The 13,101-nt window shown below is 35.9% G+C and overlaps 1 protein-coding gene across 1 annotated transcript; it reads left to right on the top strand.

Moving 5' to 3' along the window:
* The first annotated feature begins 9,121 nt into the window (after nucleotides 1–9,121).
* LOC143632241 (uncharacterized) lies at nucleotides 9,122–13,101 on the top strand. The gene is made up of 5 exons (XM_077100806.1): nucleotides 9,122–9,244; nucleotides 10,226–11,855; nucleotides 11,955–12,015; nucleotides 12,684–12,907; nucleotides 13,044–13,101. The coding sequence occupies exons 1-5, from the start codon at nucleotides 9,127–9,129 to the stop codon at nucleotides 13,099–13,101; spliced, it is 2,091 nt and encodes a 696-aa protein (XP_076956921.1). The 5' UTR covers nucleotides 9,122–9,126.

Here is a 13,101-nt window from a genome sequence, read left to right as displayed (position 1 = left end):
ACATATAGATGTTTTTACCACCATTCACTTTGTTTGAACTATGTGGAAATTTTATCTTTCATTTTGGGAGAGTATCTCAATAACTGGTTTCAAGAAACAACAATGAAATGTATAAATCTTTCTATGCAAATGTGAATTCCAAGATTTTGAGTGTTAATCCATTTGACTTTATCTCAACATAATAGTGATTATAGACGAGTGACATTAATCTTGATGAATGTATTCATCAAAATGATTTGGATTAAGACTTATGTTCAAAGTCCATATAAGTAAATGATGAAGCCTTTGAGATCAAAGAAAAATAAGTTATGTTCCTTAAATGATTGATGAAGTTATGTATGTGCTACATACAATAATTTGTGAGACTTTCTAAGATACTAAGTTTTAGAGATTGTTAATAAGTATCATAATTTTGTCTAGAATTTTGGATTGAACGTTTCAAAGTGAGATTATAATGGCTGTGAAGAATCAGAATGATGCATCTTCTGTTCACATGCTAAAGTATTGTAGTCTAAAGCATGCTAGACTAGTACTTGTTAATTGTGGTGCTTTACGAAGACTAATTAATGTCAAACATTCACAACACAAGAATGAATTTATGTATAGACAAATTTAAAGAGGGTCATCATTTAATCTAAGGAAATGATATAACTTATGATGATAGTCAGAAAACCTCAACTTTTTAGGTATGTTCAAGATGGTGATTTATAATCCTTATAGATTTGTGATGGTTTGTTAACAACCTTATGACAAATTTTGCTTAAACTTTATGAAGTGGTGGAAGCTAACACTAAGGCATGTGTTACTTTAATAGTTAGTAAACATTGATGAACTCACTGATACAAAGACGTGGTCTTGTTCAAATCATGAGTGTCGATTTATGGTCATAAGTAAAGTTAAGCAAACTATGTCAAAATGCAAGAAATGTGGGGGAAGCCATTTAAGAAACAACCATTTTGGGATATATAGAAATGGTAATTGAAATGATTTCTTATACTTGTGTAGAAAGGAAGAACCTTTCTTTACCCCCCATCCAAAAGTTGGATGATGTTATGGAATAGAATTTAAATGTGGGGTTGTCTTGCATTTGAACTTGGAAGGTTTAGCAATGAGGATTATTATAATTCAACCTAACATTGCAAACACACGACTAAGTGGAGCACAAAAATGTCGTAGTACATAATGGAGATGTGCTTGCCTTGATGATAAGTGTATCTTAAAAAGACAAATATTATAACCAGATTCAGGTGGCCACTGAGGTTATAGTCTTAGAAAGTTGGCAATAGGCAAAATTAACTTATAAGTTAATAACACATCATGACAACTGATCTCAACTACGCAAGTAATCTGTAGTGACTAGACAAAGTCAACGATAATGTAATGGATCCAACAACCTGAGGGTTTAGTATAGATCATGTTGTGGAATTAGACTAAAGCCCATGAAAAAGGGTATATAAAGGAAACCTAACTTAGTTGACTTGTAACATCCTAAAATTTATAATGTTGAATAAAGGAAGTTATGTTTAGTGATTTCGCGTAATTAATTAATATCGGGTAAGGAGCGGATCATGGACTTGGATTAATTGAGATGGGTTAAATGAGAATGGGCCTTAGGTCCATAGGATTTAAGGGATATAAATACTCCCTAAACCCAAAAATATCTTTCATTCTATCACTTTTCTAACACACTCCAAAACACACACACCACACAACTTCGCCGCCGGCCGAGGGAAGAACCGGGCAGATCCGAGAGAGAGAGAGAGAGCGATTAGTTGTGATAACAAGTAAACGAGATCCAAACAAGCTCAAAAAGGTATGATTCTTGATCTTTGAAGTTTAAAGATCCGAGCTTTATAGCGTATATACGACCGAAAATGGTTGGGAAATGTAGTGGGTGATGTCGAACCATAACAAGGGTGTTAAAATCGCCCAAAATGCTGGACAGAAATCAAAGCCGTGGCTGATCTGGGCAACTTCGCCTTCAAAGCGATAACTTCGCCTTCAAAGCGATAACTTCGCATTCAAAGCGATAACTTCGCCTTCAAAGCGATAACTTCGCCTGAGGCCAAGTTCGCCTAATTGATAACTTCGCTTACGGCCAAGTTCGCCTAACTGGTAACTTCGCCTAAAGCCAAGTTCGCCTGATAACTTCGCCTAGAGCTAAGTTCGCCTGAGGTTTAACTTCGCCTAAAGCCAAGTTCGCCTGATAACTTCACCTAAAGCTAAGTTCGCCTAAGGTTTAACTTCGCTTAAAGTCAAGTTCGTTTAGAAAATGAATTAAAAATCTAATGAAAAATGTGTTAAGACAGTTAATGGAAATAAAATTTTTCCAAGCTGACCTGGCAGCTCGACCCCAGCCAGGGGCTCTGCCCCTTGGACCCTGCTAGGGGCTGCCGCCCCTAGACCCCGCTGCCAGGGGCGCTGCCCCCGGACCCCCGTTCGTTGTGGGTCATATAAAGATAGAAATGCAATATGAGAAGTGATAGTTAATTGATACGTATACTTGTTATACAGTCAGCCGTGCACAACTGAAGAAAGGGATTACGATTAACGGTGAACGTAACCGTGTTCAGGTGAGTTTCTAGCCCCATTTATGTGTCATGTTTTCGGGGCTGTGTGCATACTCGATATGTTTGTTAATACGCTTATCCTAAGAGATAAGTGTATGCCTTATGTGAATGATGTGATATGTATGAATGATGGCTTGACGGTACGTGAACGATCTTCGGATATTGCACGTACTGTCAGGTTGTAATGCTAAGTATAAGGTAAGTATGATATGTATGCTTATGTGTATGAATGTGATAAAGTTAATAAAAGAAGGAAATGATGGTTGTATGGTTACGAAAAGGGTACCGAGCCCTAATAATACTCGAGGTATGATGTATGGTTGTATGGTAACGAATAGGGAATCGAACCCTACTAATATTCGAGAACTAGGGAACCGAACCCTACTAATATTCGAGGAAAGAGGGAAACCGAGCCCTAATAATACTCGTGGAATGAGGGAAACCGAGCCCTAATAATACTCGTGGAAAGAGGGTACCGAGCCCTAATAATACTCGAGGAAGGAGGGTACCGAGCCCTAATAATACTCGAGGAAGGAGGGTACCGAGCCCTAATAATACTCGAGGAATGTAGGGCGTAATGCTCTTTATAACGTAAGATATGAAGGTAAGTTAATGCAAAAGAAAGAATGAAAGTATGAAAGAATGAAAGTATGAAAGTATGAAAGTATGAATGAAAGAATATAAGTTTATGTGTATTGTATAGTGTATGATTAACTAGAACTCACTCAGCGTAGCTAACTTTTAGTATGCACGCAGGTGAGTAGGATGAGGCGGCTTGCTTGAGGAGACACGTGGCATTGAACAAGAGTCTGGCATCTGAAGACTTGTGATGTTTTAATTTTAATGCTTTAATGTTGAAAGACAAAGGATGTTTTGAGACAAGTTATGAATTATGTAATGTTTTATGAAAGTTTTATATTCCGCGTAAATGTTTTAATTAACTCTGATATTTAGAACTGTGTTTATGAGTAAATCCAACACGAAAGTAGGGCTACCGGTAACGGGGCCTTACATGACTGGAGATCCCAATATCTAAGTTCAATAGGACAACCTAATTATATATCCAATGGTGGTTACTGTGGGGGCATAACTTATGTATAAGTTGACACATGAGCTAATATATATATCCTCCTAAATTATAAAGGGAGTCTAATTACTTCCTAGTCCATTCCTATAACAACAGTGACATGTTGTGAGGTTAAGCATAATATATGGTTAATGATTTGTGTAAATCATTATAACCTTAATGCTTTTAATGATTTCTGGATAATCACCTATGTGAAAGAGAAGTGGGGTCGCTTCGAATGAAAAAGTGGGGTGCGCAATTCCTAGAGCTTTCACAAAACCATGCTAGTGTTCCAGGACCATAATGGACACGAAAATGAGGAGATGTGCCCGGCTAGGGAGAGTATTGTGTGAAGTGTATTGCCGTCTACACCAATGAGGGTTTGTTCAAGGACATCGCATCTACTAACTGCTAGGAGACTAAGTATGCTACACAAAGGAAGGTTCAAAGCTAACGCCTACCTATCCTGCAATACTCAGGTGTCGAGGTTACATTAGATATTTTGTGTGTTGGTTAATCTCCATTCATGTAGGGGATTGTTGGAAAATTATAAAAAAAAATGAATGGAAATTAATTTATTAGGTTATTAATATTATAACTCTTCATATGTTGGAAACTCTTAAGTAGAGTTTTCTTTATGGCACTTAATGGATTTTATTAGAGAATTAAGTCTCTAATTAAGTGAAGCTCTTCACTCACCCTTAACTCTTGTATAATATAGTAGGCTATGTGCCTCATTTGAAAGTGCTAGAAAATGAGAAGCTAGGAAATTTAAGGAAAAAATACATGCATGTATGGTGAAGAATAAAGCTTTAAAGACTAATATGTTGAGAATATATAGAGATGAGTTTCTCTATTCGATTCCACCACCGTTTCATTATTTTTATTTTTCCCCACAAGTTCTAACACTACAATTTAACTAATGTAACCTCGGGCGTGTGGACATCTCCGGCAGTACAAACTGCTTTGGCTGTTGTACCCTGGGAGACAGAAGTGTTGTCTAATGTAGAGGCGCGAAACCTGTTTTAAGGGAAGCGTGTTGAACACGTGTCTCAGCCTCAACCGTCAACATTAGTATGTTCGTTTTTGTAGCAAAGGATCATACAAGAAGATACACATCAAGCTCTCGTTGAAGACTACACGAAAGATCGTTCGAGAATACGCGATTCAAGAAGTTTAGTCGATGACCAATGTGATGAAGACACAAGACGAAACTATTACATAAAGTGCCTGATGAAAGGCGCATTATCTTTATTTTGAATATAAAAAAATGTATATTATATTCATTTTATTCGATTTTGTAAATGGTATTGTACTCTTATATTTCCTATTACTAACAAGAGTATCGTTGGTGTTTATTATATTTTAATAAAAAATGAACCATGTCCAACAAACGGTACAACTAAGCATTTTGTGAGTGGTACTAATAATTTGATTCCTAGATCTTTGCTTAATGTTGAATGCCCCAGCCACTAAGCAAAATGGATTTATATTGTTTTGTCCTGTTGCATTTTATATTAAGATCTAATCAGCACTTCCGAGTTACGAACGTCAACATTATTTGATAAATCACATAGACAAAACCAGCATAGTCAACAAATAGATACTCAGAAAGTCAGAATAAAACTCTTACAATTTTAAAAAAGTAAACACCTGGTTTTACAATAGCATAGATTGAAAAAGGAATCTTGATAACGGCTATGAGTTCAGTTTGTTTACTTTCGAGCTTTCTTGTTATGTCTCAAATTTAAAACAGACACGTTTATTTATTACTAGTAATATTAATTGTTTTATATATTTTATATAATACACAAGTTTTATATGTTTGTAGTTTTATTATATGTATTACTTATTATATAATTATTATATTACAATTCTAATTATAATAATATTTTGAAACCTAATCATGCCTTTATTATATTAATTAACTAGTGGTATTCAAGCCACATACTATGTCTGAGATGAGACAAGAATTTAATTGTTATCGATTCGGTTTGTTATGATATTAATATGATACCAACACTTGTTAGTCATAACATTAAATGAGAAACTCAAAAAGTGTTATTACTAGCGAGTGTTTGTATATTACGAATTTGTTAAAACAATAGTTAGTTAAAATCTCTAAAAACTATTATAAAAACACCCTTTATAATAACAAAATAGTTTTAGAATGCATTTTTAAATAATAAAACAACATTTATTTTAAATAATAAAAAAAATCCAACCGGTTACGAGACTAAGAAGAAATTGGTATCATTAGAGAGGGTTTAGCTCTTTTGAAAGAAAAAGGAGAAGAAGGATGTTGTATCGGTAAAATTCAATGTGTGTGAAAAGTGTGGTGATTTGTGACATAAGAGTGTTGATTGTTTGATAAGAAGACGTATGAAGAGGTGAATAATGCGTATGGAGAGAACAAGAGTTATGACATGAACTCTAACAGATATCACCTGGGTTTGAGGAGTCGTCATAATTTTAAGTATGGTAAATACATCTACTCAATAAAACCCAAATTTTCAAGGGTCAGGCCAAGATGGGAGTTCTTATCAAAACCGCCAATAAAGCAATTACAACTCGAGAAACTATCAAAAAAATTCATACAATAACCGAGAAAGTAATTCGTCAAGGAACTACACTCAAGGGTGGAGTCAAAATCAAGACCAAGGTAATCAACAAAGTTCTACTACCCTTGATGACATGATAACCATATTCACAACAATGACACAAAAACAAGATGAAACGGATAAGAGATGTTATTTGAGCATAACCAATATGTATCACAAAACTAGAACTTGTATGTTTCGATGCATGTCAAGATCTTAAAACACTACCTGCACGGAGAAGTAGGACATTAGGAGACGCCAAGATGGGAGTTCTTATCAAACGCCAATAAAGCAATTACAACTCGAGGAACTATCAAAGAAATTCATACAATAACCGAGAAAGTAATTCGTCAAGGAACTACACTCAAGGGTGGAGTCAAAATCAAGACCAAGGTAATCAACAAAGTTCTACCACCTTTGATGACATGATGACTATATTCACAACAATGGCACAAAAACAAGATGAAACGGATAAGAGATGTTATTTGAGCGTAACCAATATGTATCACAAAACTAGAACTTGTATGTTTCGATGCATGTCAAGATCTTAAAACACTACCTGCATGGAGAAGTAGGACATTAGGAGACCTTTTTGTTAGCCTATTTATTTATTTATTAATAAAACATCATACCCGACATTATCCCTTAGTAGCCCCTGAAGCCTCTAGCCTTTTGGTTACACTCAAGTGATGAGATTTATTAAGTTAAAGTTTGTATAATCAGTGTTGAGTTTAATTCAAAATCTTTACTAATTTGTATGTTACTTGCTGCTATAAAAAGGAGAAAAAAAATTTGAAAAATTCAGACAAGTAAAAAAAAAAGTTGCTTGAAGTTTGTAAATAGTGGTTAGTTTGTTTTGAATAAATTAGAATTAAGGTACGAAATGGGAATTTTTAGTGGCTTAGGGTAGATGAGGAAATTTTTAGTGGCTATGGGTAATTTTTTTTTAAAAAATAAATTAATTTATCATTAAAATCAAAGTGATTACAATAAAGTGGCAGACAAACGGGCAACAAGCTGCGCCGCAACCCCCTTTTGAATAGCAAAACCAATTCTACTAAAAACAAAGCGTTGGTTCGTAGGAGACGACAAAGTACCATGAACGATACGCTGAACCCTGTTTAGAAAATTCACGGCCTCCGGGGCCAGAAACCCAAATGTAGCAAAAGCAAAAGGGAGAAACACGTGTTGATTTTCTAAACAGGCTTTCTCGTGTTTGGCAACTTTGCCCGATTCGGGCTTCAACGCAGCCTGACCCACAACAAATCCGCGGTCCCTGAGCCCGACAAGAGGAGACACTCCTGTAAGGTCCACACAAGCGTGTTTTCCCTCTGCCCACTAAAACACAAGAATATCAGCTGGTCGTAACGTGGACCTCCCTTCGAGCGGATCTGTAAGAAAGTTAACTGGGGCCTCCTTTTTTGCAGAAATCATTGCCCGTTTAAGAACATCGCACAGAACATCCCTAACCAAATCATGCCTGTATTTAAAACCGGGTAATTCTTTGCAATGCACCGCATGGTTTCCAAAGGAATCCAAACAGACTTTGTAGCAAACTGAGCAAGGCTCATCAATCGGAAACATATGGATCATTAACCGGTACTTAAGGATAGCCTGGTACTCCAACCTCGACATGTGTTGGTCTAATCCTTCAATAGGGATGACCGTAAGAAAATCTTGAGCCCGAGGAGCTCGAAGGCATTCAAACACTACTTTTTGGCGAGGAGATAGATAAAACTTCGCTTCTAAATTCTGGATGATTCCACTAAATAAGGCACTCGCCAAAGTATGTTGGGCTTTAGGCGGGGCGGTGTCCTTATTAGAGAACCCGCTAATGGGTAAATGGGAATTTGACTTTTCTGAATATTTTAGATTATTTATATATTTTTTAACAAGTAGCATACAAATCATCAAAGAAAGATTTTACATTAAAGTCAACACTATTAAATTCAATACCGACTATACAAACTTTAACTTAATGAATCTTATCACTTGGGTTTAACCATAAGGCTAGAAACTCCATGGCTAAGGGTAAATATGAATTTGACTTTTCTGAATTGTTCAGATGTTTTATTTATCAAAATTAAAACAGACTCATTTAAGTTTTATATGCTTGTAGTTTTATTATATGTATTACAAAATCTATATAATCTAGTTATTATATTACAATTCTAATTATAAAATATTTTGACACCTAATCATGCCTTCATTATATTAACAAGTGGTATCTGCCTTTAATGAGACAATAATTTAATTGGTATTGATTCTGTTCGTTATAATATTAGTATGATACCAACACTCGCTAGTCATAACATTAAATAGAAAACTCAAATAAACAAAGTCATAATATATCAATATAATGCTCTAAAATTGTTATTTAATATTTAATTAATTGAAATAGTAATAAAATAGCATAAAAAAAATAATAAAAGAAACACCAAAAAGGAAAATATAAACAGAATATAAAACAAAAAAAAATGAAAAACAACTTGCACCAAAACCAAAAATCACTATTAATACTGTATATAATAAAACCGTCCGCTGTGGACACATTCAACAGAATACTCGACTCGTTTACTCGGTAACAATTTATGTAACATTGAACAAAACCAAGGGTGATTAAGTAAATACTTGCAAACCCCAAGGGATTACAGAAAAAGTAAAAGGAAAGTACATCTTTGTTCCTGAGTTATGTGACCACCTGCTTTTGATATTATAATAATAATATTTTAACTTCTTCTTCTTCTTCCCTCTTTTACCCTTGGATTTGTACTCTTTTCCTGCAGTCTTCCTCCCATCATTTCACCCATGATTTCTCTAATCCGAATCTTTTTCACAAAATCTATCTATTAATTCTTTTCCTGCAGTCAAAAGATTCTGGACAACAAAAATGTCTGAAAGTCCGGCTAAAGTCCGGTTAGTTAGGTGTCCAAAATGTGAGAATCTGCTCCCTGAGGTTACTGAGTATGCAGTTTATCAATGTGGTGGGTGTGGTGCTGTTCTTAGAGGTAAAGTTTGTTGATTTTTGTATATTGTTGGTGGGCTTTTGTTGAACTGAATTGGGTGTGTCTGATCTTGTGAAGAATGTGTGAAAGTTTGAATCTTTTTTGTGGGTTTTAAATTGGGTTTTGAGAAAGTATGAATTTTGATGATTATTCTTTTGTTTTCTTGTGATTTTGTGTCAAATTAATGTGATTTTATGAAGAATTTCAGATGGGTTTTTGAAATTTTGTAATTAAATTGCTTGGTGATATCCCCATTGTTGATTTCTTTTGTATTTTTGTATTTTTTTTTTAATTTCAAGAAACTCAGATGGGTTAATGTAGAAATGAGTTGGGTGTGTCTGATCTTGTGAAGAATATGTGAAAATTTGAATTTTTTTAGGGTTTTTAATTGGTTTTTGTGAAAACATGAATTTGGTGTTGATTGTTAAATTTTTTGTGATTTTATGAAGATTTCCAGATGGGTTTTCAGAATTTTTGCTATAAATAGGTTGGTAATATCCACATTCTTGATTTATTATTGATGGGTTCATGCAGAAATGAATTGGGTGTGTCTAATCTTGCAAAAAAACATCTGAAATTTTGAAATTTTTTCAAGGTTTCTAATTGGGTTTCTTGAAAACAGGAATTTCGATGATGATTGCTTTATTTTCTTGTGATTTGGGGCCAAATTATTGTCATTTTGTTAACAATTTTAGATAGATTTTCAAAAATTCTGCATTAATTGCTTGGAAATACCATCCTTTTTGACTTCTTCTGTATTTTTGGATTTCTGTAGCAGTCAAAATCAAGGTTCATTTTGGTTTTGAATAAGCCCAAATTTGTTAGTTGACTTTTCTTATTTTACCTTTTATGTATTTATTACACACGTTGCTTCATTTCATACAATATTAGTCTGTGATTAGGTCAATATTCTGTTTTAATTCTCTATTTCCTTTGGGTTGAGGTGTTCTTCATACATACTTTTCTTGAAATCTTGATTTGCAGCAGGGAACAAACGTATGGATTCCGGTCTATCTTCAGAGAAATCGGGTGATGAAAGTGATGTGGTCCCGAACAAAATATCCAAAGAATCGTTAAATCTTGATGTCTTAAACAGAAGTGTTAAGAACATGAGTTTAGGGTCCGAAAAAGACGATAGCAGCATCGATTTTCAAGAACCGAGGTCACGAAGATCGGTTCGGGCCTCGAATTGGAGATACTGTGAGTCTGATCTTCAAGAAGGTCCGTCAAATTACCGTCACGCCCCTCGTCATGAATACGCCGAGCTAGCTCAAAACACAAATGATCTTGAAGTTGATGATGACCGGGCCGAGCTTATAAGGAAATTAGATGAACTCAAATACGAAATCATACGATCGCGTAATACACCTCAAGAAAAAGCTCATATGCGTCAAGTTCAAACCTTTATCGACCCGTTTGGATCACACAACCATAGAAGAAACCCAATTACACCTTTTGAACCGAACCCGTATCATTCATATTATTCCGGTCAGTTTCACCACCCGTCTTGTTCTTGTTTAGCTTGTTACAATAAACACCAACAACCTCCACCTCTGCCGCCGCCACCACCACCACCAGCACCGCTGCCACCTATAGCACCGCCTGTTTTGCAAACCGACCCGGTTTTCTACCATCACGAGTACAACCACCGGTTCTCCAATCTTTCTTTAAACTCACATAATTCTGAACCTCCCACAAGATGGTCTAGTGAAATCCGCCGCCCTCCTAGAGGTATCTTGGCCACCGGAGCGAGGCGGTGTCGCCCAGTGGCTGGCGGCTCTCCGTTTATCGTGTGCTGTCAATGTTATGAGTTGATTCAAATACCACATAAGAATGCAAAGAAAATAAGATGTGCAGCTTGTTCTGAAATCATGTTACTTTCTGTGATCAACAAAAGTCTCGTTCTTTCCGTTTATTCAGAATCCAATAACGATTCCTATAAAGATTCCAATAAGGATTTCTATAAAGATTCTGGTAAATCAAAATACGATCACAGGTCTCGTGGAGATTCCTTTGAGGACTATGACAACTCGGGCAATTTTGACTTTGAGTCAATGGATAAGTTGTCAGTCAAAGACCCGGGCTTGACTTCCTACAAATCTGGTGTATCGCACGCATCAGTGGATGAAATCAAAGTTAATATTATTTTGGATGAGAATCCAGCTGATGTGGCGGTGAATGTCGATAAACCGTCTCCACCGCGATCAGGCTCACGGCTTCAAGATCACTTTGACTATTCAACAAAGTATAACCGCGCGGGAACAGGAAACGTAAGCAGGAGGTCAGAAATGGGCCGGGCCGAAAAGCCCGTTAATTTTGGGCATGTGAAAGATGATGCAGAGGCGAGTGAGATCGAGATTTCGTCGAATGAATATGGTGTGAATACTGGCACGTCGTTAGAATCTGGGGAGACGAGTAGGGAGACGGATCGACAAAATGGAAATGGGTCTCATTTTGTGGGTATGATCAAGAAAAGCTTTAGGGAGTTGTCGAGGCCGAGTCAACATGCTGACCAGGGGATAGTCAATGTCACGGTCAACGGGCATCCTATACCGGATCGGTTGGTTAAGAAGGCTGAAAAGCTTGCCGGAACTGTACAGCCCGGTGATTACTGGTAACATAATAGTTATATTTTCTTGAAGTTTATGTAAATATATACAACATATGTACATTTATAATCATTTATTTATTTGTTTTTTTGGTTGCGATATAGGTATGATTCAAAAGCTGGATTCTGGGGTATGATGGGTGGCCCGTGTCGTGGTATAATCCCGGTAATTTTCTTGATCATGATATGCTATGAAAATATGAAGTCTGGTTCAAATTGTAATCCAGGTTACAACTACAGAAAGTGATAATTTTGTTGTTTAGATGTGTCAGATAAATGGGCCAATTTGAACACGGTTTTATCTCATTGCTTAGATGGGCCAAATAAAAAATTAGATAAAACGGAGCGGGTTAAATATGTTCAAATATGTTAAGCATGTTGAAAGTCACCCCCAAAGTGAATTTTAGTTATTACAATCTCAAAATTTTTTTAATAAATAAATTGGATTTAGATTATTACTACAATAATCATTTCATGGGTGCGGGGTCAATTGGGTCAAACTCAAACATGTTAAGCGAATTTAAAGTCACACAATGTGTAATTTTAGTTATCACAATTACCTAAATTATTTTATCAAAAAACTATTGATTTAAATTATTACTGTACTAATATGGTTTTTCTAATCACAATAATGCGTTAATTGTTCATTTTTGAACGAGCCAAAAGTATTTACGCCTAATTTTAAAAACTCATGGGCTCCACCAATATCCTAGTAACCAATGGGTCCAGGTAAAACACAACTTGCACCGGCAGCTGGCTTTGAAGGTGGTTAAAGGCTGGATTATCGAGTTGTATACTTATTACAACTAACATATAAAATGATTGATTTGGCAGCCATTCATTGAGGAATTTAATTATCCAATGCCGGAAAAATGTGCGGACGGAAACACAAATGTCTTTGTCAATGGGAGAGAGCTTCATCAAAGAGATTTGGATTTGCTTGTGAGTCGGGGACTCTCATCGGATGCACATAGATCGTACCTTATCGACATATCGGGGAAAGTGTTTGATCAGGAGTCGGGTCTAGAGCTTCAAGGCCTCGGTAAACTTGCCCCAACGTAAGTCCCCGGCTTTTGTTTGTTAGTCACATTATCATCACTAAACTAGTGCGGTAAATTATATGTTGGTTGGGGTATAATTGAGAATATAGTTTAGTATATTCAACAATATAATCGTTTTTTGTTGTATTGACAGCGTCGGGCGGAAGAAGCATGGATTTGGGATGAAGCCTCCGAGAACAACTGCTGCATAA

This window comes from Bidens hawaiensis, unplaced genomic scaffold (assembly GCF_021521415.1).
Source record: "Bidens hawaiensis isolate Kalapana, Puna unplaced genomic scaffold, B.hawaiensis_p1.1 tig00006386_1, whole genome shotgun sequence".
In the NCBI taxonomy this organism is placed as follows: Eukaryota; Viridiplantae; Streptophyta; class Magnoliopsida; order Asterales; family Asteraceae; genus Bidens; species Bidens hawaiensis.
This window is presented reverse-complemented; position numbering and strand designations above follow the sequence as displayed.

What these genes read in the sequence shown, in the direction of transcription:
- LOC143632241 (XM_077100806.1), top strand. Translation starts at nt 9,127, where the DNA reads ATGTCTGAAAGTCCGGCTAAAGTCCGGTTAGTTAGGTGTCCAAAATGT. An exon ending in CGTGTCGTGGTATAATCCCG is followed by an intron (nt 12,016 to 12,683) that starts GTAATTTTCTTG and finishes TTGATTTGGCAG; the next exon opens with CCATTCATTGAGGAATTTAA. An exon ending in CTCGGTAAACTTGCCCCAAC is followed by an intron (nt 12,908 to 13,043) that starts GTAAGTCCCCGG and finishes TTGTATTGACAG; the next exon opens with CGTCGGGCGGAAGAAGCATG.